This window comes from Rhamphochromis longiceps, linkage group LG23, assembly GCF_057381845.1.
Source record: "Rhamphochromis longiceps isolate RC_006_pf linkage group LG23, R_longiceps_female_GT1.1, whole genome shotgun sequence".
NCBI classification, from domain to species: Eukaryota; Metazoa; Chordata; class Actinopteri; order Cichliformes; family Cichlidae; genus Rhamphochromis; species Rhamphochromis longiceps.
In genome coordinates this window covers 41,176,360-41,203,453 of record NC_140578.1, presented here as the reverse complement: position 1 = coordinate 41,203,453, position 27,094 = coordinate 41,176,360, and the positions used below count along the sequence as shown (strand labels likewise).

The 27,094-nt window shown below is 40.4% G+C and overlaps 2 protein-coding genes across 3 annotated transcripts; one reads left to right on the top strand and one right to left on the bottom strand.

Annotated features, from left to right (window-relative positions):
- The first annotated feature begins 403 nt into the window (after nt 1-403).
- cdadc1 (cytidine and dCMP deaminase domain containing 1) lies at nt 404-7,875 on the top strand. The gene is made up of 11 exons (XM_085398019.1): nt 404-1,143; nt 1,590-1,690; nt 1,820-1,997; nt 2,652-2,949; nt 3,853-4,059; nt 4,154-4,254; nt 4,458-4,507; nt 5,119-5,288; nt 5,380-5,569; nt 5,888-5,936; nt 6,062-7,875. The coding sequence occupies exons 1-11, from the start codon at nt 1,044-1,046 to the stop codon at nt 6,166-6,168; spliced, it is 1,551 nt and encodes a 516-aa protein (XP_085254145.1). The 5' UTR covers nt 404-1,043; the 3' UTR covers nt 6,169-7,875.
- Nucleotides 7,629-25,874, bottom strand: cab39l (calcium binding protein 39-like). Of its 2 annotated transcripts, XM_085398021.1 has the most exons (10): nt 25,504-25,874; nt 22,426-22,477; nt 15,592-15,723; nt 15,120-15,284; nt 14,615-14,733; nt 14,325-14,493; nt 13,768-13,827; nt 10,751-10,816; nt 10,477-10,620; nt 7,629-9,664 (listed from the first exon to the last, which is right to left on the bottom strand). In XM_085398021.1, exons 3-10 carry the CDS (start codon nt 15,691-15,693, stop codon nt 9,485-9,487), a joined length of 1,005 nt encoding a protein of 334 aa, XP_085254147.1. In that variant the 5' UTR covers nt 15,694-15,723; nt 22,426-22,477; nt 25,504-25,874; the 3' UTR covers nt 7,629-9,484. The 2 variants fall into 2 exon arrangements, with proteins under 2 accessions (XP_085254147.1, XP_085254146.1); XM_085398020.1 differs by lacking the exon at nt 22,426-22,477 and having other exon boundaries at nt 25,504-25,866.
- Nucleotides 25,875-27,094: the final 1,220 nt, after the last annotated feature.

Here is a 27,094-nt window from a genome sequence, read left to right as displayed (position 1 = left end):
CAATTATGTTTTATGGCAAAATGATAACGTGAAAAATATACATGCAAATAGAATGATATAACATCTATAAATCAAAATTATAGATGGGAATGTGAGATTTTAAAAAGAATATATCACTTAAGGAAATTTTTTATAAAAAGTGGTACATTTTGGTGAAATTTTAGTAGATTTTTCATTAATAAAATGTATAAAAATGAAATGTATTTATCAATAAAATGACAAACAGTATCCCACATTCTTGATTTTTAGTTCAAAAACGCTTTGTAACAGTCACAATTGTGTGGTGTGTCTTTAAGACAACGTAAGGTAAGGGTTAGTGATGTCACAGGTATACGCCACTGCTCTCTGTGGAGAATGAGAGCAACGTGCTTGCACGTGAGTGTATGGGCTCGGAAAAGTGTATGGGCTTAACTGCTTATGTTTAGCAGTTGAAATGATTAGTACTTTGTTGCGTGCTGACAGCCAACCAATTGGCCCCGCCCATGTGACAGCGTCAGAAAATATTTCCGGAAGAAATCCGGAACTGTTAAGATACCGTCCACTAGCGAAGTCACAGAAGAACGGCTCCTTCCCCTTTAAATAAGAGGGAGGCAGTTTCTGCTTGCGGTAGAAAGACATGAAGTTACGTTCGTCCAAGTATTTATCGGCTGTACAGTGTTTTATTAAGAATCATTGTACCGTAATACGCGAGTTAGTGCTAGTAATGTTAGCACTGTAACACTGTAACTTAAAAAGTCACCGGTTGCTGAGAGTTACCGTTACTCATCGGATTTCAACGTGACTTTAACTAGTCGTTATAAAAAAAAATATTCTGAAGTGTAAGTTCATATTTGTACGTGAATTTCTTTATTGATGCAACTTTATTTACCAAATCGGTGTCTTTTTATGCTTTTATTTTGAAAGCGTCGGTTGAAAATAGTATTCATGTGACTATCCAACTTAACAGTAAAAAGGATACCAAAAGAAAGCTTCATCCGGCTCTTCTCTTGCTGAACGTCGGGTCGACGTATTATATCGTTTTCTGTAGCTGACAGATTGATTGAATGGAAGAAAGCCAAATATGGAACCGAGCCGATCCGGGCCGGTCCACACCGTGTCGAGAAACAAGAGACAGCAGCACCCAGACTGACAGCAAAATACAAGGTGAGCCAACTGGAGGAAGAGTTCTTCCAGTAGTTTAGCTTCATATTTTTCCCTTCTGTCATGCCACAAAACCGCAGCTTCATGAGATACAGTTTACCAGAGAGGCACTTTAAATGGCCACGGCTGACAGCCTTTATTTACACATTACACAATGCTGCATATATTTATCTTAGACTTGGCCGATCATCTTATCCTATTCACATTATATGGCAAAATCCCCATCCTCAGATCAATACACATAGGTCTTCACCTGCGTGTATCTGAAATAAATGTTATATTTTTCTAAGTCTCAGTCAACAGGCCAAGTTAGCTTCGGTGGGGCCTTTAAACCATGCAAACATTAGTAATCTTCATGGTATATATTCTCATCCAAGCATGTGTTACTGCAGCTTTTCAGGAAAGCATTGTGCACAAGATGGCTTAATTCAGCTTTGTCTCTGCTTCAGGTCATGGCCCCAGGTTGTCAAAGGTAAACCTCTTCACCTTGCTGAGTTTATGGATGGAGTTATTCCCTCAGGAGCAAACAGAGGAGGATGGTGGTAATCAGGTTAGTTTGAATATAAAAAACACAGTGATGTATGCAATCTAGGGAAAAAATCATCAAGTTCTGTGGAGCGATTCATCTTTACTAGCACTTGTGTGTAAAATTAATAACTGTAGCTGTACTGTGCTTCAGCTCCATGGGATGGGTCTGGTGGTGGTGCGGGAAAGCAAAGTGGTGGGACTTCATTGTTCAGGAGCTGAGCTCCACGCTGGACAGGCAGCCATCATCCAACATGGTGCTCGCCTGGCTGACTGTCAACTGTACTTCTCGAGGAGACCCTGCGCTACTTGCCTGAAGATGATCATTAACGGTGAGTGGAGAAGGAGGCATGATGCAGGAATGAGTAGATGGCATTAAGGGAGCCTAAAAACAACACGCAGCGTGAATGTGTTTCTGTGTCACACTCTCAAATAACGAGATGTTCTTGATCAGGCAGAACTACATATCTTGGACCAATGGCCTGCTTTATAAACATAGTTATGACACAAATTCATCAAAAATGCAATGTGACATGTACGCCCCACTGATTATGACTGATTGTGATTGCATGAACCAAAGTACCTGCCCCACCACATTGCTGTCACTTTGAGGCACCACCCTAACTGTAGTCAGAATAAATGCAGCCTTTCTGGTACTGCACCTCCTTTCATTTACTTTCATTTACTTTGAAGTGGACCTGTTTTATAAGACTTGGCGAGCAGCCTCTTTATGATCAGATTGGAGGAATGACACATTGAGAAGTGAACACACTTAGAAACTCAGGACAGACTTTGACACCATAATGATATATTTATTTACTGTGAGCGTATGACTGAATATGTCCCACAGGTGTTGCCGTACTGTTGTAAACTGCATTATCGGCATTAAACTACATCAGCAGTTTGCTGAACTTTGGAGCTCTGTTCTCTCATTCCCGGGCAAAGTTAACTAAGATGGATAAATGCTGTTTGCTCTCCTCCTCCAGCTGGAGTCAGTCAGATCTCTTTCTGGCCCGGGGACCCTGAGATCAGCATTCTGAAGTCCACCTCTATGAACAATCCCAGCTACTGCGGTCCAGCTCACTTCATCTCAGAGGAAGCTTTACTAGACGCTGTAGCAGTAGAGAAGCTCAAGTCCAACAGCCGTCCTCACATCTGCATGCTGCTGCAGCCGCTGGCACCCGGCCTAGCGCAGTTTGTCACCGAGACGTCCAGAAATTGTGACTTCACAGAGAGGATCACTGATGACAACCCAAAGCAGAACACAGAGGAGCTTTTCAACAGGTACCTTACTATACTTACTGTATCTGTTTCTGCACAGCAGCACTTTTGAGCTATGTGCTGAATTCTCTTTCTAATAAGTTATACTCAGTTGCCTGGTATATTTTAGAGGGAAACCCAAGGAGGTTCTCGACACGCACCAAAAAACCCCCAAACAAACTGAACCTGAAGCAGAAATCTCAGCTGATGAGAACACCAGATGGTTAACTCAAGAAAACGGAGGGGAAAAAAAGTCCAGTTTTCATAAATCAGTGTCAAACAATATAAAATAAATGTGCACATCATTATTTATATTACAGTGTAGTGTGCTAAAGTGCATCAAAACAAATGAAGTCAAAATAATTGTTTGCTTTGTAACTGTAGTGACTGCAGAATTAACTTAAATATGAGAATGACGTGGCAGAGAGAAACCTGAAATCTGTATCTGATTCATGAGAGCAGAGTAAATGTATAGAACCAAATTATTTCAGCTGTGTGGTTATGAACAGTCGTAGGACGGTTATTGCTTTCCTAACACTTAAATTCCTGGCGTAGGTTTGGTCAGAATTAAAGTGTGGGGTTTGGCAGGTAGATATTAAGAATAAACTCGCTTGATGTTATTATGTATAAAACCGCCCACTATATATTTTTATTTTTTACTTAATATTTAAAGGTGCTGGAACTCCGTTGCATCCTAGTTTAACCTCTGGTCAGACTTCAGCCATCAAAGGGCAAGAAAACCTGTAGATGAGGCACAAAGCAAAGATTATTCTGCAGAAATAATTAGAGAACGTCTTTCATCTTTAAGTTAACCAGAATGAGAAGGAGAAATATTTATTGAGTGAATCAAACTCAAGTCGCGAAACTGCTGGATGACCACAGCTGGATTTTCAGCCCGTTTATAAGAAATATTCTGTGTCGTTCCAGAGAACGAATGAGATGCCTGAAGGATTTCTCCAGACAGTTCCTGGTTCGTAAGTCCCAGCTGCATCAGGAGATTTTGAAGCACATGGGCCTGGAGAATTTTTGCGTGGAGCCTTACTTCTCCAGCCTGAGAAACAACATGAGGGAGCTTGTGGAAGTTTTAGCTGCAGTGGCTGCCGGGGTGCCACAGCAACACTACGGCTTCTACAGGTTAGAAACTCTCAAATTTATCTGTTTGTCAGCACAGACATCGCCACGCGCTTGTACTTGACGCTCATTTGATCGTGTCCCTTCTGTGAACCAGGGAAGAGTCGTCAGTGCCACTGCCCCCTTGTCATGAAGATGTGCCCCAAGAAGTGGCTCGTCACTGCATGATCCAGGCCAGGCTACTGGCCTACAGGACAGGTGTGTTTGGTTATTCATAACACACACTACATTCTTCTACATTCTATTGCATATTGCCTGACAAGCATCATAACAACTGCTGTTTGGCTGCAGGACTTTTTCCTGAGTGATGTCGTAAAGGTTATGATCATTTCTAACAATGACCCTGTCAATAGTTTGCTATTTGTTTCCAGCTTCTTATACATGCATAACTGTCATTTCAGAGGATCCTAAAGTGGGTGTGGGCACTGTGATCTGGGCCAAAGGACAGTCGGTGAGCTCAACTATTCTCCTTTTGATTTGATTTAACTCGTTAATTCATCACAAGAGTAGACTGTTGGCAATTCTGTGTGCCAGTTCAGGTAGGATTTGACACCAGATTACAAGGTGACAAACTGACAAAACCTAATAACATCAGGCTCGTACAGAAGGAGTTTTTTTTTCTTTTTTTTTGTCTGCACAAAATTGGATTATATAAATCCATTTATGGATGATTGTATTAATGCATTGAGGTTTTCAGTGTGGGTGGATGCAGTTGTGACAAATGTCATGATGATGAGCCCAAAATGTTCAAATAAATCCTAACGCGTTCCTCAGTAGCGGCTGCTCTCTCTGGACAGTTTGAGATGGTGAGTGTTTTTTGACAAAGAGAGAGAGAGCTCAGTGTGGAAGAGGTCAGGAGACGGGTACAACAGTGAGTGTCCACACTCATCTGTAAAACACAGTCGAGGCCGTGTTGTGATTTGGGGCTGCTTTTCAGCCCGTGGTATAATGCAGATGGAATTAAGAACATTTTATTTCATCATTTAAAGCAGAGCTACCGATAGATTTAACACCCACACTGATGTTCTTAATGTAGTATTTTGATCTGTCCCCTCATCTCAGGCTGGCTGTAACGGAACAGGGTGTCTCTACCTGGTGGGCTGTGGGTACAACGCTTACCCCGCAGGTTCGCAGTACGCAGAGTACCCTCAGATGGACGCCAAACAGGAGGATCGCCAGAGACGTAAATACAGATACATTATCCACGCAGAGCAGAATGCCCTCACCTTCAGGTCAGAACTTGTCAGAAATGGCGGGAGGGGAAACATGAATGCAGAAAATCAGTGTTCATCATCGCTTGATAGGTGTTCCTCCTCCTTTCAGGACACGAGACATCAAACCGGATGAGCCAACCATGCTTTTTGTAACCAAGTGTCCATGTGATGAGTGTGTCCCTCTGATCAGAGGAGCCGGTATCACACACATATACACCTCTGACCAGGACCGGGACAAAGATAAGGGAGATATTTCCTACCTGCGATTTGGCACCCTAAAGAACATCAGCAAGTTCATAGTGAGTCCACAATGTTTTTCTTGTTTTGTTTTTGTTCCCTTTTATTTCATACTGTTTATGTTTGATGTTTGGAGTATATCAAACCTCCATCAATGTAGACATTTCTGCAGCTACAGTAAAGTCCAGGGTGCAGAAACGGGTCATTACTTCAGCAAACATAGCAAACGTAGACTCGGAAAATATGTTGAAAAGGGAGATGTATGTTAATTTATTCTGGTGCATAAGGGGATCTCTGATTCAGCAGCTTCTGGATGTCTTGCTTTTTGAAGATAAGGCTAACATGTCCTTAAAGAATCTGACATTTATCTGTCCTCACAGTGGCAAAGAAGCCCTTCAGTGTCCTCAGTGCCAGCTTTTCATCTTGCCAGTAAGTGGCACCCTATGCCTTTTTTTATTTTAACCATCTTCACAGATACATTACAGAAAGGAGTTATGAATCAGCCAATTTTCCTTTGCTGATTCGAGTTTTAACCACAGTGCCATTTATTGCAGACGGTTGTGTCGGAAAGCACAGCAGACAGACTGAGAGTGAGAGCCCCAGCAACAAGAAGCTGTGCACCAGCATGTCCTGCGAATCACCTGCTGTGAGCCGTCGATAAATCCACGTACCTAAAAAAACACCCCCCACAGAGGCAGGTTTTAAACTTGCGTGCCACAGATTTGATCGTTCACAGCTGTAATAAATAGAGCTAAATGTTGTTTCCTTCATGAGCATCAAATCTGTGGCACATATGATTTTACACATATGTATCTTTTCCAAGTCCGGTCATTACATGAGTGGAGAGTTGGAAACAAACTGAAATCAATGCAATGCAATGACCTCAAAGGGACACCACTAAAAGCGGATTAATAGATCCATCGAAGATTAAAAAAATAGGTACAGAAACTATGGACAATTTTTTTTTTTTAAGCGTTTATAAGATACCACAAAGAAATAATTTATTTAAAATAGTTATTTAAACTGTGATATGCAGATCTGTTTGTTTTTGAAACAAATGGAGGGGGGAAAGCTAATTATAAAAATCTAAATAATGAAAAAGTGTGAGATTAACAACACATGCAGCTCCTGGTTGTCCAGGATTGTCCTCGCGGTACAGAACGGTTTGAAATAAATTACTGCTTTTATTTTGAAGGCAGCTGCTGTGAGAGTGTTTGAAAGATGTGTTTCACACTGTAAGGATGTTATTGTTTTTAAACGCAAGCCAAATGCACTGAAGTGAAGCGTGTTGAGGATATGGATAATGCTTGAATGAAAGTTTAAAAAGTGTTCCTGCAGAGCAGAGAGGACGGTCAAAGGTTTGGTTTTGGAGCGTGAAGGAATTTACTCGACTTTACCAACTTTAATTTTCTACATGAACACACTTGTTTGTATTCTTTTCTTCTTTTTTTTTTCGTTCAGGTATAGTAAACACAGGTTTAAGTGTTTTTGTAACTTGAGTCCGAATCACAGAAAAGGCAGTAACTGTGATTACTGCATAATCTGAAAAATACCTGGAAAATAACACACACTTTCTTACACACACACACGCAAAGCATGCATTCTCATCTATTCTTTTTTTTTTGTTTTAATTTGTTGTGAATGTTGTACAACAGCATCAAAGTGCAGAAAAAAACAAGGTGGCTGCTTTTAGAGGACATCGTGAAGAATGGTTAAATCTGCTCATAGTTGTAAAACAACTGGTTCAAGTCTGATGTTAAGCTGGTTGGCTTACATTTGCATCTCGTGTGATATTGCAATATACCATCACAACCTATGGCATGTGAACATAGCTGGTATTGGTTTTTGTCATCCCAAAAAAACAAACTGTTTTCCTTTTTCTTTAAGGAAAAAAAAAAGCAAAACAGCTTTTAACGTGTTTACTTCTTCCTTTAAGGAAAGTCTGGGCTCTAATTAGGAGACTTATCATGACTCCATTTCACTTTGTTTTTAAAATTTCTGTGAATGCTTGTCAGATATCTACTGGGAAATAAAATCACATTGTTCTCAAGTTTAGTCTCTGCATTTTTTTTTTTCCAAGTTCATAGTTGATTTAAAGTTACAGAAAGAAATCGAAGCTGCTTTAAACTAAAAGTGGATTTTTATTCATTTATTTGATTTCACAGTTATGTTTCACCGCTGAATCCTGCCGTTGGTCGGCTTTGGCCTCGTTCTGTTTGCCGGCGAGTTTACTATGGCAATGGCAAGTGATGAGCAAAAAAAAAAAAAAAAGTTTAAAAGGTGTCAAACGGTAAAAGGAACTCTGATATAGTGAGTTAAGAGGTTCACTGCTTAATCACAACAAATATGTTCTATCAGAGCATATTTTCATCAACATAATAATTAAGCTCCCCCTAAAAAGATACTGCAAATACAGGAAAGAAAACGAGTACAGAGAAAGGAAAACACACCAAAACAAACAAAAAAAAGGCACCTCTGAATCTTCTCGTCCTCTGATAACAACGTCAGATCCAAACCAGAGTCAAACATCCGTTACAGTACAGACAGAAAAGGGAGTGAAACCAAAAAAACAGCTATCTTTACAGCTCTACAGCATCCACACAGCAAAGTGCCTCCTCCTCATGTTCTCCCTCACAATGGCACTCAAACCAGAAACTGTACATGAGAAATGACACTATATATTAAAAAAACAACATCAAGCAGTGTGAAAACAGCGATCAGCTTCAAACAAATTGAATCACCATTATTATTATTTAAAATCATACAAAGTGCTATTAGCCACCAGCAAAGAGAACCAGTGATCAAAATTGTCATTTTCTTTTTTCTTGTTTTTAAGATTTTTGTTTTTAGTCAACAGTGACTGAAATCAGTTTGTTTTCGAGACCTGCGAGTAATTTAGAACAGCACGGATGGGCTCGGCCTTTAGACCGGCAACGAGACTTGTTCCATGTTGGTGTGACACACTGAAGCGACGTTGGCCTTTTGGACTGTATGCAATCCAATCCCCTCAGCTTTAAAGTGAAGAAACAATCAGTGACTTTTAGCTCGCACAAATGAAAATCTGATCAGGGCCATAATAGATGTAAACATAGGGGAGAAAAATAAAGATCATAGAAATTTAGAATCCACTAATCTCAAATGTGACCTAATATGACACATTTTTCCTCGTAAATTCACGTCTCAATAAAATCACGTTTAATGTTCTTAATTATATCAGATTACTTTAGTTTTTCCCCTTAAATTTCAGAATTACTTGTAAATTAGTAACTTCATGAGTTTTTCCTACCCAGTCTGCTACTATAATTTTTGAAATACAAAGTTGTTGTTTTTTTTCGCTCTTACCGCCTCCTCCCTTAACTATTATCTATAATTTTTTAAGCTAGAATACCCCAATACACTGTTGTGGCCTACTGAGCTTTACCATTGTCATTTGGCTAAAAAAAAATTGCTTTTACCGATGACCAAGAATGCATTAAGATATTCACGCTGTAAATATACTTCACCTGGTCCTAACCAGACACACCAACATCCTCACCACACATCAACCAAGAAAACAAAAAGTTGTTCATTTTTCTGGTTTGCAGCCACTGCTTTTAAAAATTTACAAAATTCATTTGCAAGCAGAGACTAATAAGATTAAAGAAAATGCTCATCCACCCGGAGGATTTTGGCTGAAGCTTTTTTTTAAACCCCTGGTTCTCCCCCAACAAGGCAAATCAGCTGCCTCCAACACCATGAGTTGTGGCACTACATGCTACAGATGAGATAAAAAAAAAAATACAAAAAAAGATCAGTGATTAAGAACTACTCTTGCACAAGTTTTTAATGAACTGACAAAGAGGGAAAAAAACAAAAACAAATGACGTCTCAAAGATTTTTTTTTTTTCAAATAGAGTAACCATTATTGTTAATGTGTTTTTTTTCTATGTCTTCCTATTAATAAAAAGTTGAAGTAGAGGGCAGGCAGCAATGCTTCTCTAGGAAGCCGGTTTCTTCAGATCCCTGATCTGTTTGATTAGGTAGGTCTTCTCGTCGTTGAACTGCTCGTCGTCCGTGCGGTCCTTCTGGAAGTTGCTCAAGAAGTCGATGAGTTTGGTCTGGTTCTTGAGCAGGATGTCGATGATGGGCTGAGTCTTGTTGGGGTTTGCTACAAACACCTTGGGGAAACAAAAAAAGGACAAAACGGGAGGAAAATTCAATTCAGTTTTGTTTTATTTATACAGCGCAGATTGACAACACCAGTCACCTCAATGTGCTTTTTATTGTAAGGTAAATACCCTACAATATTAGAAAGAAACTCCAACAATCCGACGACCCCCTATGAGCAAGCACTTGGCGACAGTGGGAAGGAAGAACTCCTTTCTAAAAGGAAGAAACCTTCAGCAGAACCAGGCTCAGGGAGGCGTGGTCATCTGCCATGTCCGGTGAGAACAGAGAGTTTAATTACTAAAGACTAAATATATTAGTGGTGTATAAAGAAAGTAAAACAAGGTGAGTGAATAAGAAATGCTCAGTGGATCATGGGAAGCTCCCAGCAGTCTAGGCCTATTGTAGCATAGCAAAGGGAGGATTCAGGGTCAACTGATCCAGCTCTAACAAGATTTGTCAAAAAAGAAAGTTTTAAGCCTAATCTAAAAAGTAGAGGGAGGTCTCCCGAAAACAAACTGGGAGCTAGCTCTACAGAAAAGGACCCTAAAAGCTGAAGGCTCTGCTTTTAAACATCGTAGCAATCACAAGTAAAACATCGACATGAAAGCAAAGTTTTCCATTAGGCTAATATGGTACTATGAGGTCTTTAAGATAATATGAGCCCTATTATTCAAGATTTTATGTGAGAAAGATTTTAAATCCAATTCTGAATTTAACAGGAAGCCAACGAAGAGGAGCCAATATGGGAGAAATATCTTCTCTCTTTCCAAATTTCTCATTAAATGCATCTGCTGGTTTTTTTGTTTGTTTGTTTGTTTACCTTGAAGACGTGGAAGGCCTCAAACTGGATGTTGGCACTCTTGTCTCGGAGCAGATTCATCATCAGCTTCAGGTTCTCTGTCCTGCTGATGTACCGCGTCATGACCGTGAAGTTATGTCTGTCCAATAACAGCTCTCCCAGAAGCTGGAGGGGGGATCAAAGTGACAAATTATTATTAGAGAGGCCAGCTGTGCAGACCCCGCCCCCCAAAAAACCCCCAAAAATCCCATGAAGTCTAAGTAGGAATTTAAATCAATACAGGTCGGAGACAAACCTTTAGAGACTGTCGCTTGGTGACGTAGTTCTCAGAGTGCAGCAGCTTCTCATAGTCTGCAAACACCTACAGTGAAAAAACAAAACGCAGCAACAATCTGAGATCAAATTTTAAGCTTTTGGGAAATATCTATATGGACAATACTTTTTCCAAACAATATCTGATAAATGTTGTAAATAGAGGGCTTTTCCACCAAATGGAAATATGAACGCAAAGTTTATACAGCGCCAAATTACAACAGCAGTCGCCTCAAGGCACTTTATAATGTAAGGTAAAGACGCTACAATAATCGAGAGAGACTACACATGAGCAAGCACTTGGCAACAGTGGGAAGAAAAAAAAAATCATTTAAACAGGAAGAAACCTCCAACAGAACCAGGCTCGGGGAGGGGCGGCCATCTGCCATGACCGGCTGGGGATGATCACTGGTTTAACATGCCCACTCTCCTGTGTTTAGGACACCTTTCCATTTGCTTCCTAAGTTTAACCTGGCTCATTTCCTTTGAAAACATTAGTGCAGAGTGCTGGTTTAGCTAACTGGGTTTAGCAGGCAACCCATATGTCATAAGGCTAATGCAAAGACCTGGGTTCAAATCTGACCTTGTTTATAGTGGCTACTCTTCCAAAGGCCGTTCGTTGATCCCCAGCTCTTCCACTTCTAAGTTTCCTTTAGCGAGACACTGAACCCAAGTGAACCCTGATATCCATGTAGGATTGCCTGTGTGTGTGACCATTAATGAAAAAGTGTCTGTGGATGCAGCTTCTAGTTTTAAAAGTTGCAAAGTGCTTAGGCGATAAACTAGAGAGAGTGCTTACCAACCTGAAAAGCCACGCAGTGCAATTATTTTGTTGCAACAATTATTCAAAATTGCCAAAACAGTTTGGCAGCACAGTGAATCAAGAAGGTTGTAGGTCTGAACCTGTCCAAAGACACACTTGTTGGGTTAGCTGGAGATCCTAAAGGAGCTGCTGGTGTGATGGAAAATGGTTGTTGTGCTCTTTGTGGACTTAATAATAATAATAATAATAATAATAATAATAATAATAATATCAATAGATGTTGGATTTTTGATTTTTTACATTCTGCTACTTCTGTGTCAAGCTGACCTTACTAAATGAAAAGCTCCACATTCTCTTCCTATGCGTAATCTTTCCGATATACCACAAGTTGATGGACGAGTTATCTTTTGCACACAATGTTCCGAATGTATTCTGGGAGCATGGCACAACTAGTCTCAATAAATATTCTAGACTTACAATTGCTCTTTCCTTCCTGCTGTCTGTATGGTTGTTTGACCTCTTTGCAAAAGGTAAATAAAACTCAATAAATGAATTAAAATTTAAAAAGAAACCTGGTTGTTTGCATAAATTAGCACCAAATGGCTGTTAAAACATCTGAACCTAGATGAAGACAGTGCTATCGCTTGGCTTTTGAATGTATGGCTGCATAGGGTCAAACACGTACTGTCCGGGTGATGTTTAAGTAATCAGCAATCAATATGATGAAGGTGCTTTTGAATCAAATATTAGATTATACAGGACTTTATCATTTATGGGGACATATCTGATATCGTGAGGTAGGAAAAAAGGAAATCTGAAATGTAACAATAGCGTCTGTATAAGTTACAGAATATTTAAGTAAGAGTTCCAACAGGAAAAGGACTTGTGTAGTTTAGATGAATATGTTTATGCACACTCTGTAGCTTGGGAAAACTTGGAGACAAGTATCAACGCTTATCTGAATGTAGTTATTTTAAAGAAATATCTGCCTGTGTGTTTTAGGTTGAGACAAATGCATATATGATGGAGAAGTTGTTTAACTCTGTGTTTGCACATGGGTAATTTGGCTTGTTAGTATATTTTCTTTTAGCCCAGAAGGCATCTAATGAGATCGATTAAAGCAAATGAAAATACTGCACTGCATCCAAAAGGACAAGAACTGCCTGGACCTGCAAAAATGTAACATATGTAACTAAGAGGAAGTGGATGAATTAGAAGAAACCCCAAACCCTAGACACTTGACTTGAGTAGATCAACACATTGTTATTACAGTGTGTTATTTGTGCAGTCATAGGTTTACCACTAAAATAATAATAACAACAACAGATTGGATTTATATAGCGCTTTTCAAGGCACCCAAAGCACTTTACAATGCCACTATTCATTCACTCTCGCATTCATACACTGGTGGAGGCAAGCTACAGTTGTAGCCACAGTTGCCCTGGGGCAGACTGACAGAAGCGAGGCTGCCATATCGCGCCATCGGCCCCTCTGGCCAAAACCAGTAGGCGGTGCCCAAGGACACAACGATCAGGACAGAGAGCCCGGGGATCGAACTGGCGACCTTCCGGTTACAGATGCGCTTCCCAACCCCCTGAGCTATGGTCGCCCTAAAATCTAATGAGTATGACAAATTCTGGGTTTTTTGTGGCTTAGCCTGATCACTGACTCTACTGAGCCGGCAGTGACATCTCCTGACAGGCCGTCGGCACACATGCTGGGTGAAAAGGTGGTTTTGTGTGGGTTTCTACAGGCTGAGAGCCCTGGGGGGATCCTGCTCGTGAGAGGGGCTCCTCTGCCTAGAAATGTTGAGGACACAGAGCAGAGCTTTGTATCGAAAGACGTTATGACATTTAGAGAGGCTGTGCAGTTTTCCTATAAATTTACGTTTTTTGTTTTTTAATCTGCCTTCACTGCCAGCTCATTCAATACTCTATCACAAGGCTTCGTGAATGCCTGTGTGTGACTGGGCCAGTGAGCACTGCGGTGACTGATACCTGATCTCGCTGTGCATCCGTGCAAGGTTTCCTCATGCAGAGTCATTCAGAGCAGTGGACAGTGTTTGCAAACAGAGCTCAGTGACTGACCTCCGTGTGTGGTTTAGGTTAACGATTGCTAAAATTCAAAATAGCAAGGCTAATGTGCATTAATATGTGTGGTGGCTAACAACCATCCCAGACTAATCTCTTCTCGGGAGCTGCAGATGTGCAAATGTGTTTGTAAGTCGAAGCACTCACAGCTTCGTAGTTCTGCTCGAGGAATTCGGCCACAAGCACTTTGTGTCTCGTCAAGAGGTCCTGTGGACAAAGACAGAAAAATGCATCTTAGCTGACGGATTCAAATGTTACCGAACACTTTTTACATACACACATGTATGTATACACTGTACAATCGCACGCTGCCCAAAATTTGTCTCCCGTATTGGATCCAATACAACCATCAGTTGCTCGGAAAAAAAAAATGTATTCCCCAAATGTTGCCAGAGGTTCCTGGAGGTGTTTACTTTCCAGTTTTAATTACAATCATCACACTTCAAAATAGCTGACAAGTTAGCGTCACATGGTCAACGGTCACATGTCTGCAAAAATCAGCATAAGTTAAGACTTTTCCTCAACAAAACATGAAAACAAATTTGCCTTTTCTAGGCCTATGTGGGGAACAAAAATATCAAATTCAAATGACACTTGTGTGGGATGTTGGTTTACTAAATCCAAATCCAAACACTGTTGTCAAAGTCCAGTCTGGCTCTAGTCTAGCACCTGACCTGACAGCCAAAAGAAGAAGAAAGAGTTACCTTAAAGGTGGCGAATGCGTCAGAAGCAATGTCGAAGGTGGACATCTCCACGTAGTTGAAAAAATTGTGGAAATGCTCCGAATGGAGAACTATCTTGGCGAGCGGCTCGTGGCGGATGCACTCCCTCAGCATGATCCCACAATTTAGCGCCACCTGGGGCATCTCGTATCTTCAAACACAGCAAGAGAGAGAGAGTAACGCATCACCCCCTCCTCGTCATAGAAGCCATATTTATTGTGTTAAGACGCCATTAGGTTGAGGACAGCACGTGCACTGTGTGTTTATCTCACCCTTTCAGCAGTATGAAGAGGACCTCCTGGTGGGAGCAGAAATATTCAACAGTGGGGCTCCTCGTCCCAATCTGCCTCCTGAGGATGTTGTTGAAGATCTGACACACGTCCTTCTTCCCCTGGAAACACACGTAAAACTGAACTAACCACATAACAGCATCTGTAACATTTAGCACGTTAAAAATTAATTAATTGTGTACAGTAGGAAAAAAAGTTGTTTTAAAAGCAGTGCTACAACCTAAAGTAACTTAAATTTATGAGTTGGAGTCAGAGGAGGCCTGTAATGGTAAGAAAACTGTACAAGGTTTTTAAATACACCATCAAATTTCATTATTTTCACTACATCTTGCAAAACTACAGCAACAATATGCAGCATTTCTTAAAAAGTCTAGAAGAGCTGTTAAGTTTCCTCTGCTCATGGATGTTTATTTTCTATCACGTTTCTGTGTCAGCTTTATCACAAGTGTGCTTCTGCAGCACATCTGTGATACTTTCTTCTGCTTACCTCAAAGTCTATGACCTGCAGGTTTTCTACCAGCGCGATCAGCAGGCCGCTGTTGTACAGCTCCTGGGCCAACTGGGCCACAGTCTCGGTGTGGGGCTCCTTGTCATTGCTTCCATATAGGATCTCTTTCATGGACACCAAACACTTAGACACCTCCTCAGAGGCCTGTAGAACAGAAAACTACAGGTGAGGAAGGATGGAGGCAAAGAAGGCATCATTTAGAGGAATAACATGTAGAAACTATCATTAGTAAAAGAGAGCGTGAGCTTGAATTTGGCTTGTAACTCTGATTCTTTGATCCCCTGTGTGCATGTGTGAGAGAGTCTTGACAGTGAAGCGTCAGAAGATGACAGGCGCAGGCTGTTTCGCGCTCCCACCCTTGGGGCCTCTTGACACCCATTCACACACACACACACACACACACACACACACACACAGACGCACACAGACACAATCAAATAGATTCCTCTACCTTGTCTGTCTTCTTGTCCTGTTTGACCAGGATGGCCAGGTTTTCCTTCAACGTCTTGACAATGTCGGCGGGACTCTTGTGTGATTTACCAAACAGCGGCATGATGGACACGTGTGCACACGCCTTTGGGACCTGTGAAACACAGCAATCAGTGTTAAATGTATTGTTTATTGACTGATGAATCAATTCAAGCTACAATAGAATAGCCTGTAATTATAAAAGCTACGATCTATTTTTACCAGACTTGTAAAACTGCCAACGTTTCAGTGCTTCCCACAAACGTCAGTTTACAGTGCTGCTTACTGACAAAAATGCCACTTTTAATGTAGTGCATTACAGAGATGACTATAAAGTTGTAAGTGCCCTCTTGTGGGCAAACAATATACTGTGCTCACTTTTATTAAATATTTCTATTTGATTAAATATGAATAAACCACTATTTTCAATCATTTTTCCAATATAAATATTCCAAGAAGCATTCAGAAGCTGCACCGATTGTGATTCCAGCTCCAAGTTGTGCATCCCAAACAAGCAAAAACATTTTTCAAGGCAGGTGCGTAGGAGAGGTACAACGCAAATAATTTGCCACATGAAGGGCACTGAAACGTCACGAATAAATGTATTCCTGCGAACTGCAGCCGTGTGTCTGTGGAAACCGTCATCACCCTGTACTGCACCTACAAGTCGCATACAGATCTTTAGATGGGCTGATGACACTGTGTTGACTCACGGTGTAACATTGTTCTTGCTCCATCTGTTTGATATGAAAAGATAACAAAAATGCTGCTGATAGGGAAGTAACAATCTGAGTAGTCTTCTTCTACCGTTGAAAAACATTCCAACACCATATACATGTCTAGAAGTCAGGTTGCTACACATCTGACAGCCTGTTAGAAATCATATTATGGCAAGAACCAATCAGCTGAATAAAGAGAAACAAGAGTCCATCAATACTTGATCAGTAAATCCGGAAAACTGCTAAAACTTTGAATGTGTCCCAAAGTGCCGTTGCAAAAACTATCGAGGTAGGTATATATAGTCAAGTCAGTAGTTTCTGTAATTTAATAACAGTTTAAATAATCTTAAGATTCAAAAGTAGGGGAGTCCAAACTGCACCGTAACATAACATCTCCGTCATATTATGACACAGCCAGTTCCTTTTTGACTGATCTTATAGTTGGAGCTGGACCACATGAACTCAACCCATTCCTTACTCGTGCTGCTGCAGTCGTTCCCCATTCAAAACTTTTCACTGCTGTTGCATTTACATGCTACTGTTGCACTGTTTTGTCCAATCAACTGACTGTGGCAGATACCAGCCCCTCCCTCAGCTTGCTTCTGCCAGAGGTCTCGTCCTCCCCACCATCACCTAGTGCTTCTCACTCAGATCTTCTGATTGTTGCGGTCCTCATTCTTATATTATAGTGTCTTTAGCTAAAAATACAACGTGCCTCGGATCAGCTATTTGTTGACATGAACTGCTATCCTGTCTTGAAAGAAAATAAATCAAATAAATACCTGAGCATTCAGGATTAAGCTTTAGAATCAAACCTTTTATGTTTTTTAACCACTAAAAACAGGGCAATGTGAGCAACCTGCTGTTCAAACATTCAGTCTATGAGGAAGAGGAAAAAGTTGATTCAAATGAAGGCGGAAGGGAGCTAAATCTGCTCCTTTTGGTCAGAGGATGAGCTATGATGCAGGACAAGGTGAATCATGCGAGGCTTCCCTAGTAAACACCAACAAAATACAGTATGGAGCTGGTATGGAGCATAGTAGTTCGTTCACGTCCCTTGAGTTACATTAGTTACTCTCATCTTGACAGCTCAAGCCTGTATGAAACCGACAATTCTAGTTTATGTGCATCAAAGTAGCAAGCTGTGTTTTGCCCTATTACTGCCAGAATGTCAATCATGCTACCAACAATGCTACTAGCAATCTGTTGCAGCCACACTGCGCACTAAGCTGACATTGTACATAATGCCAAGCACCTTAAAAGGACTTTCAGCATTTGCTCCTTCAGTCACAGGTTTACAAATATAGCTGTCAACTGATGGTTTTTAAGCTAAAATACCAGGAAAACAACACATAAATATACTTGTTGCTGAGTATATCGGGTAAGTTAGAGAGGTTGTCCACAATGCTCTGTGAGCATATTAAGGGATCCAGGAGGCAGCAGTGGCCTTCAAAATCCAGGCCAGGTCAGGAACAGCCACAGAACTTGTGACTGCTAATCCTCATCTGGGAATGTAAAAGGGCATTAACCCTAACTCCCACCGTCATTCCTCCCTCCATCTGCTCCATCCTTCACTCATTTCATCCTCTCTTTCTTCTCCTCTTCACAAAACACTTCTGCTCCTCAGTTCCCCGTCTCCTCGGCCACTGGCTCACAAGACATTCATCTAGAACTGATGCTAGCAGCCAAATTGTCTGAATGTTAAAGCCTCCTTCTACACTATACATTGTAAAGCATTCACAGTGAACAGGTAAAGTGACCGTGTCCATGGAAGTCCTTGGAAAAACACCTGCACAGTGTTTTCTGGAGGAGAATATTGCTTCAGCTGGACCTACTGAGCTTTTATTTTAATTTGTCCTTTTTTATCCTATCTTGTATCTCTACAGTTATAATGATGAATGTCTTTTTTAAACATGAACAAAGTTTAAAGTAATGAGGTCAGTCTGTGCACAAGTAATCCCCCTGAGCCAAAAGCTCAGGTTTCAGACAGCTCTGAGCACTGCATTCAAGGCCGTTTTCATAAATCCATATGATGCTTCTGTGAGCACAGAAGCCACGCCTACCTATTCATCAAACCTCCTGTTTGATAGGGATAACCAATCAGAAGAAAGTTGTCTTAAAGGCAGACAACATCTTTTGGAATGAACTGAGAGGCTACATCAAGGCTTCGACAATGCAAAATAAAGCTTATTTAGAACTGAGTGTAAGTGAATATACTCCTTTATAATAAGTTGGAATAAAAGTATGAAGCTTGAGATGAGTATAAGTTCAAATGAGCCCGTCTAAAGCACATTAGAACAGTAACTCATCTCTGGAGACTGTCGAGTGTCACATACTGGAAGCTTAAAGGAGCCTAAAACTTTAAAGCATTGATGCCTGATATGAAAGAGCCTTATGTGAGACATACAGCTATGGATATTTATTTGACTTGTTGAGAATGTTTATTAAAAAAGTTTCTGACTTAGGTCATCTGTTTTCTACCCTCCAAGGGAAAAAACAAACCTCTCCACAGAGCTACAAAAACCTCTTTGACTTGTTCATTATCAAATACAACAGGAAGTTCCCTTAACCAAGTTCACACACACACACACACACACACACACACACACACACACACACACACACACACACACACACACACACACTATCAGTTTCTTCAAACGCCACTTAGCCTGGCAGATGTGTGGGCCACTTCAAATCACAAGACCAGGAGAATAAAGAGCTGTGACAGTAAAGGCTGATTTCCCCTGAGGATCGTAAAACAAATCCGTGTAGGTGTGCTGACAGAGTTATTACTTCAATCCTTCCCCTATAAAAACACGTCTAATTACATGACAATGCATCCACCATGCTGGCCACTTACAGCCAACTTACATTTCACAGAGTTGTCATAAAAGGTGCCGACTGTTTACAGCTGCTGCAGATCCTGGTGCGTTGTCGCAATAAGAAAAGTAAGCTGATGCATTCCAGAGGTATTTGAGCAGAACAGTGAGTGCTTTCCTCAGACTGATAAAAGGTAGGAGTTGAAAGAAACATTGAAGGTAAAATGTCATCTTTCACATTATTCAGGAAAGGGGAAATTGCACGGGGGATTGGACGCCTGCAAAAACAAACAAACAAACAAACAAACAAACAAACAAACAAAAAACAAAACAAGAAAACAGCCTGGATTGGAATCACAAGGTTTTCACCTTACAAAAGGAAATCTCAGCTGACACAGCCCCGCTCAGCTATGTTTGTGTTCTTCATAATCAGTTCTTCAAAATGTTCTGTGTGACTGATTTTGATTCTTTATTCGGAAGCAGTTGAATCACAGAGAGGGGACACCGCAGTGACATGGAAAATAATACCAACCCCTCCGTGAAAAATGTTCTTCTGCTAGCTTATGTCATTTGAATACCAAGGTGTGCAGTGGGTGAAAAGGGAGCTGTTTTAAAGTCCATCCAGGAACAGGTGACAAACATAACAAGGCTACTTGAGTTTCGCTTTATCTTTCGATGACATCATGACGGCAAAACTTTAGTCAGGTCAATATTTGTCGAAGGATAAACTGGCAATGAGGAATTGCTCATGAAAAGAGGGGAGCCATGCTTGCAAACAACGCCTTCCTGCTTTTCTAATCTAATCACACTGTAGGCGAGTGCGTCAGGTAATAACCAGTCGAGCAGTGCTCCCAGTCCGGCCTTGTTCCTGCAGCTCTAACTAAGTGTTTCTGATTATTAAAGAATACTTAAAGGGCCCCTTTTAATCATTTAATAACATGTCTTTTGAGTCCTGGAAAGCTTAAGCAGCTGATTACTCTGAAGTCTTCATTTTCACTTGCACCCTTCTTAAGACTGACTAAATGTTATGTAATGGAATTAATCTTGTGCCTGCTGGGCTCGAGCGCACACTGCGAGCTGCTCAGCTTAGGTATAAGCTTACCTGAGATGTTCCTTGTTGCCCCAAATATGAATTTTTCAACTAATCGCAAGCAATCTAAATGAGCTTTAATCCAAATACAGATGTACAGAATATAAGTAAAGGTTACCCAGAACAGGGAGTATAATTTCAAAAAGATTATGAGGCATTATTTCAACAGTCAGGTACAAACATGTGCAACAGGGTTAATAATGCTTGCATCTGTCGTTGCAGCACAGCAGTATGTCCCCTTAAAACAGTCTTAAGGAGTTAAGGAAACTGGACTTCTTTTTGATCTGATGGTAAATGAGCCATGCCTTGACTCACATCTTGTCTCATGTGACTCTTAATAACTTTACAGGATGGGTCAATGACTCTGAGGACCACCTCCCCAATGCCACTAGGTATTAAACATCTGGGACTCCCCATCGGTTTTAGAGCTGAAGAAGCTTCTTGGATGAGAGGTCAAACGTCTCCATAAACCAAAAAGACATTCAGCTGCCTTCATTAGTAGCGCTTAAGAGTGCCACGACCTGATTGGCTGAGAACCTACACAGACATGCTTGCATTCTTGTTCTAAAGGACTGGCACCCCCATTTAAACTTACCTATGTAAGCAGTGTGGTTCAATCAGCGAGTGAATTCCTTTAAAAGTATTAGAGGTTTTATATAAATGTAAATAATTTGCACAGACTCCCACAATTCATCTCTCTTCATCGCATTAGGACACCAACGGAGGACCATAAATCCTGCATAAAACAGCATCAGAATCATCAATATTTTAGGAAGTAAATAAGGCGATATTTTAATGTTTCTACTGCTACTCCGTGAAAACAATGTATCCTTTAATTTCTCTTTAGCAATTCTTTTATATAGTCTTGTAACTGCAAGGATAAATCGCTTAACTAAACAGTTATTTTTTTATATTATATACATTTTATATTAAATCTATAATTTACTGGAAGGCTCTTATTTTAGTAAACCAATGAATGAAAAATACAAATCCAATTGGCTGTTCATTGGCTGTTCATTGTGTAGATTCTTTGGCTGAATAGTCAGTTCACTTTAAGAAAAACATAATCTTTAGAGTTCAGTCTGTAGTCTTTGATATATTTGCCTGTCCGTTTGCTATATGAAAACTATTTGTTCAGCTTCAGTCCAAAATTATATCACATGCTCTAAAACTTATCAGATCCCTGCGTTATGTTCCTAAGGTACAAACCAAATCAAATTGGTATAGTATGGTATAATACAATAAAGATTGTCATCAGGGGTATGGCTCGTCTTGTGACATACAGTATCAAAGTATACTGATAATCTAATTATGTTAGGACCTGACAGAAACAGGCCGATTGCCTTCTCGTGCTGCCTCACTGACACGATATTCAGCCGAGTGTAGACACAGCACCGAGCGACGGCACATTCTCGCCATAAGCAGATTTGTCTTGGGTTATCTGAAAGGATGACCTCTGCTGCAGACATATGGGCCTTTACTGTCATCCTAACACCGCTGTGCTGAGGAGTCACTCAGTACATTTGATTCAACTCGCTTCCTAATGCACTACATGCATATCTGACTGATCAAAGATTTATTTGTTGTGTAGTTGCAGTTTTCCTGAACTATGCAATCCGTTTGTAGACCACTGAATGTTTGATCATTGAACTGCAGCTCTTATGAAAAATGTCTCTCCTCACTATCAAAGTATGGATTCCCTCAAGGTTCAATACTAGGGTGAACTGTATTTTCACTATAATGCTACCACTTACAAATTGTCTAACTGATATAAAAGTAGAGCCTGACTGATATTGGATCTTTAAGACCACTACAGATATCATTATTTGGTCATTTTGGCGTTTTAACCACATCCTTTAATTGTTAGACCTTTACCTTGAAATTTTAAACACTATGAGGCAACTGTTGTTGTGAATTGTTAATATCACTGATACACAAACTACCATTAACGCTGTTATTTCCTCTCGGTTAGAGTACTGCAAAGGTCCTTTAATAAGGTATATATCAGAAATAAATAATAAACTCTAGTTTACATAAAACAGCAAAAGACAGAAAAGCAAAAATATTGATCAGATTTTTAATGACTCTAGCTGATTTGTTTCAAATTAATTAGTAGAGTTACTCTTAATTGTCAAGCCTTTAATGGGCTAACCCCAGAAAATATATCAGAACTGCTGCCCACTTACGAATCAGTGCTTCAGGCAGATCCCCAGGCAGGAACTTGCTCTCTTTTAAACACTAAACAAGACCGAACAGAGAAACTATTAGTAATCACTTTTAAATAATTTGTGTCATATGGCAATACATTAAAAAAAAAGACTAACAGTCATATTAGTCATAACTCTCTTGGCACTGCCCTCATCAAACAGCTGCCTTTTGCAGCGCTGGATTATAGTAACATTCACTGTAACAAACTGCATGGCAGTGGGCGGCTCTGATGACTAATCGGTGACATTCCAGCGCAGCAAGATAGTGATCCACGACAGGAGCTGGAGAGACGGTGACGTAGCGATCTGTCACACCTACAGGCCACTCAGGCGGCAGAAGAGGGAATACAAGCTGGACATTTCGTGGCTTGTGGTAAGACCAGGGGGAAGCAGTGGGGCAGCTCGTCGCACACTTGATAATTTGTTCAAATAAATTAACTTTGTGTTCAGGAATTCTTGGCAAATTCATTTAATTAAGCCTAGAAGTTTTCTAACAATGCGAAGAATCTACCACAGCCTTTCAATGAAGGAGAAAGGTGACATCCTATTATTTTTGCCTGGAATGTGAGTCATTCATGGTGTACTACTAACACATGCAACAGGAATGCAAACGCTGAAGGAGGAGCAGCAAGGACAATAACCCGCTCGTTCAGCATGAATTATTGCTGCTGGCATTAGCTAAGTGATTAACATCAACTGCAATAAATCTGACAAAGCATTGACTGGAAGGTTCACGTCTGACGAAGCTGGAACACGTCTATCAGTCGTAAGATCAGAGTGAAGACACACAGGTTGTAGTTTATAGCAGCACAGTTTCAGGCCTTTTTAAGTTAATTTGACAAAGATGGTCAAATTTCTCAGTCAGCATCCTGACCGAGACTGTCCAAGCCAGGGCTCGAACCGGCAACCTTCCGGTTACAAGACGAACTGCCAACTGTTTGAGCCACGATCTAATCTATGCCCACCTCCGACTACAAAGAGTTGTTTGCTTCAATTATATTCACAAGGAAAGGCGACATGAAAGACCAGACATCATCAAGCAAAATCTCACTTACAAAGAGATTGTTAGGTAGGACCAACCTGATATTAGTTTAAACTCTGATCCCCAACTGCACTTGATGCACTTCAGTGAAGCATACAGGGCACATCTGTAATATTTAAGACTGACTTAGGTCTTTGTGCTCTCAGTGGTTAGCACTTTCTGCATGTCCAGCTGGAGGAAGCCGGCGTTATCAAGAATGGCTGTGAAAAGCTACTGCAATACTTAAAGTGGGGACTTTTTTGTCAGCAAGGCAAACTTTCCTTTTCAATCACATTTACTTCCTTACGGGTGGCAGACACTAACCTAAAAACAAGCCTGAGCATTTGATTGGTGGATCTACTGAGAAGCAAGACACAGAGGACATGACAGCCAGGCTAGATGGAGTCTTTATGACTCACATGGACTGCTGGTAGTCAAAGGTAACAGTCTGAGAAATCACAACTATAATGTGCAAGTTTTTTATTCAGGACAATATGAAGATTGCTGTACTTAAATGCAGAGTCATTACAGGTTAATACTGCAATCAAGTGTGAAATAGCTTATATGAGAAGCTTTTACCTTGAGATATCAAGGCCAGTGGATTTACTCATAATGTAAAGCATATATTGTAGTCCGCTTTCAAATTAAAAGCACAAGAGTGAGTCATGAAACGAGACTGTATGGAAGACAGACACCTTTGTGAAAGAATCTACGTCAAAAAGTGTTGTATAGCATCAAAGATAAATGTAGGGCTGGAACTAGCAATTAAGGATGAACCAAATTATTAGGAGAATGCAATATTTTAAAAATAATGTATAAATTTCGCTAATATTGTTTTGTTTCATTTTTTTGTTGTTATTTATTCTTCATTCAGTGTCAGGAAAACAAAATAATCTCTGTTCCAGATTATCTTACTAGATTTAAAGTTTCTGAGCTCCTTATCACACCGTCTTTGAACATTTATCTGGCACAGACCTGATCTGATACAGCACATAAACATTGGCCAATGCCACTGGGGAACGTCATTTAATTGCTCGTAGGTTACTAATGTCCATGCGATAGTATCAGTGCAACTATTATTTCAACAGACATTTAACTTGTCAATCATTTATTCACTTTGCAAAATAACTACCTTTTAAACATGAATAATTATGAAATTCAGGCTCTCTTTCCCTATAGTTAGCCTTTTGTCCTGCTCTCTTCTCTTTCCTATCACTCCCAGCTGATCACAGCCCCCTCCCTGACCCGGGTTCTGCCAAAGGTTTCGTCCTGTTAAACAGGAGTTTTTTCTTCCCACTGTCACCAAGTGTTTGTCCATCAAGGGGTTGTCTGATCTTTCCCATTTGTAGGATCTTTTCCCTAGAATATAAAGCACCTTATGGTTGTTGTTGTTGTTGTTGTGAATTGGAACTATTGGCACTATTTAAGTGTCTTTGTTTAAAAGCCATATGATAAAATGAAAAAAATAAAATAAAATTTGCCAAAACTGTGATCTTGATAAGGTTTATAGCTGCATAAAGCAGTGACTCAATGGAGACTTTATGACTAGCATTTTACTTTGAAATCCAAACCCGGAAGTTGGATTGTGATCATTCGGGTTGACCTGGTCCTAGTCGTTTAAAGTAATAAAGGAGGGAGGAGGGGGGGGAATAAAAACAAAATACACACACTGTAAATGAACTCCCGAGGAATTAAAGACCTCGCTAATTACCCTCTTTAGAGGAATAAGAGCTTATAACGCTGACAGCAGTAAACAGCACATAAGGCCGCATTAACAGTCCCAGACAATGTGATTTAACAAGGCTACACCCCTCTCGCCTCCGGCCAAACTCCCCTCTTTTTTGTTTGACAGATTTCCAAAGCTACCCACAGTTGTCTGCATCATCTCATGAACAACTGCAGAAAAGGACGTTGGGGCTCTCTCATGCATCAACATAACCGACGTTTCAACACCGACTTAAGTTACAAAGGGCAGTCATATTAGGTTATCTGAAAGCTATTGCTCTTCGACAGTAGAGCCTAGAAATAATACTTACAGTGGGAAGATGTTTGGTGGGGGGATCTGTAAATGTCTTGACCGCTTCTGTCCCGGTTCACAGCGCAGCCGAAGCTCCCAGATAGACGCCTGTGCTCACGCCAGGGCTGTTTGTCGACACAAAAGCCGGCTAAAAATGTGTACGAAACAATTTAAAATGTGTGGAATCTGTTAAGAAGGCAGTGCTGAATTCCATCTGGTCGCGTTCCAGTGTGCTGCCAAGTTAGCAAGAACGGAGAGATTAAGGACTTCCCGATTGCGCTGTCATAGTAAAATAATCGGCGGCCCCTTGTTTCTTTGGAGGGTGGAGGAGAAGCACGATTGTGCTGTAAAGTAAAGTGGACGCCATCGATGGAGTAATTTAAATAAGGCTGTATTTATGAATTCAACCAAGAAGTCCTCTATTGCATCGGGGCTTCATAAAAACTTGTAATTTGTAGTGCAACTCGCGTCACTTCCTGTGTGCCTCACGCTTGCTAGCTTGACAAATCTGTATCTTTCCAGCCGCGGCTGATTCTCGTTCACATCCTCCGACTTCAAGCGCTACTTACGGCCTTGACTGAAGTATTACTGCATCGTGTATATTCACAAAAGCACATATTTAATACAGTTACCAGGAAATACATCTGAAAACTACTTTGGTGACGTAGGGTTTACGTGCAAGACGGAAATTAAGCGGAAAATAGACCTTAAGGTCGGCAGCAGTACTTATTGGAACGAACCCTAGACTGAATCATGATAGTCTAAACTGGAATAAAAGCCCATTGGAGGAAAGGAACCATGTGGTTGAAATTACACTTCCGGATCACAATTAATAATTAATTCCACTGTCAAATTCTCTCTCTTCCTTTTTTTGTTTTTAGCTGACTTCAAAAATAAACAGCTAACCATTAAAGATATTTTTAAAATTCATAATAATAGAGAAAAAGGCTAAATTCAATAGAGGAAACCATTTCAGACTTTATTAAAGCTGCTTTTCAATTTACATACAAGTCAGAATTACATATTTACAAATGTACATGGATATGTCTTGTAACAAGTTTTAAATCGTAATATGCTGTTATATCAACAGCATATTCAGTAGATGTGCAATAGGAAAATAAAGACAGTGGGTGCTGCAATGTGCTGCATAAAAACAAACTTAAAAAATAGAATCCTTTCTCATGTCTCCAGCCTCTGAGTCGAAAAAGTACAAATTACACGGTAAGATTTTATTTGGGTGACCAAAAAAACCAAAAAACTGACGACTTTAGTGCCCATGTCAGCTTTCTCAAGAGGGCAGAATATAAACTCTCACAATGTACAACAGGTAAAAAATAGTTCTCCAGGAGGTTTACAGCATGGGGCTTATGAAGTACATGCCACACAGAGTGATGATATACAGAGAGATAGAGAGACTCCTCTTAACAATATACATGCTCTTTAGGGGAAACAGTGTGAGGTATAAGAGGACACATCTGTACAAGTGTAACATTTATTTCTCAGCACGTGGACGCACAGCTATGCAAGCCACAGTTTAGCTCACAGTTTGACATCGAAAGGCCTGTAAACTGGTTTGTTTCCTCTTCCTTTACGTTCAGTGGGAGGATCTT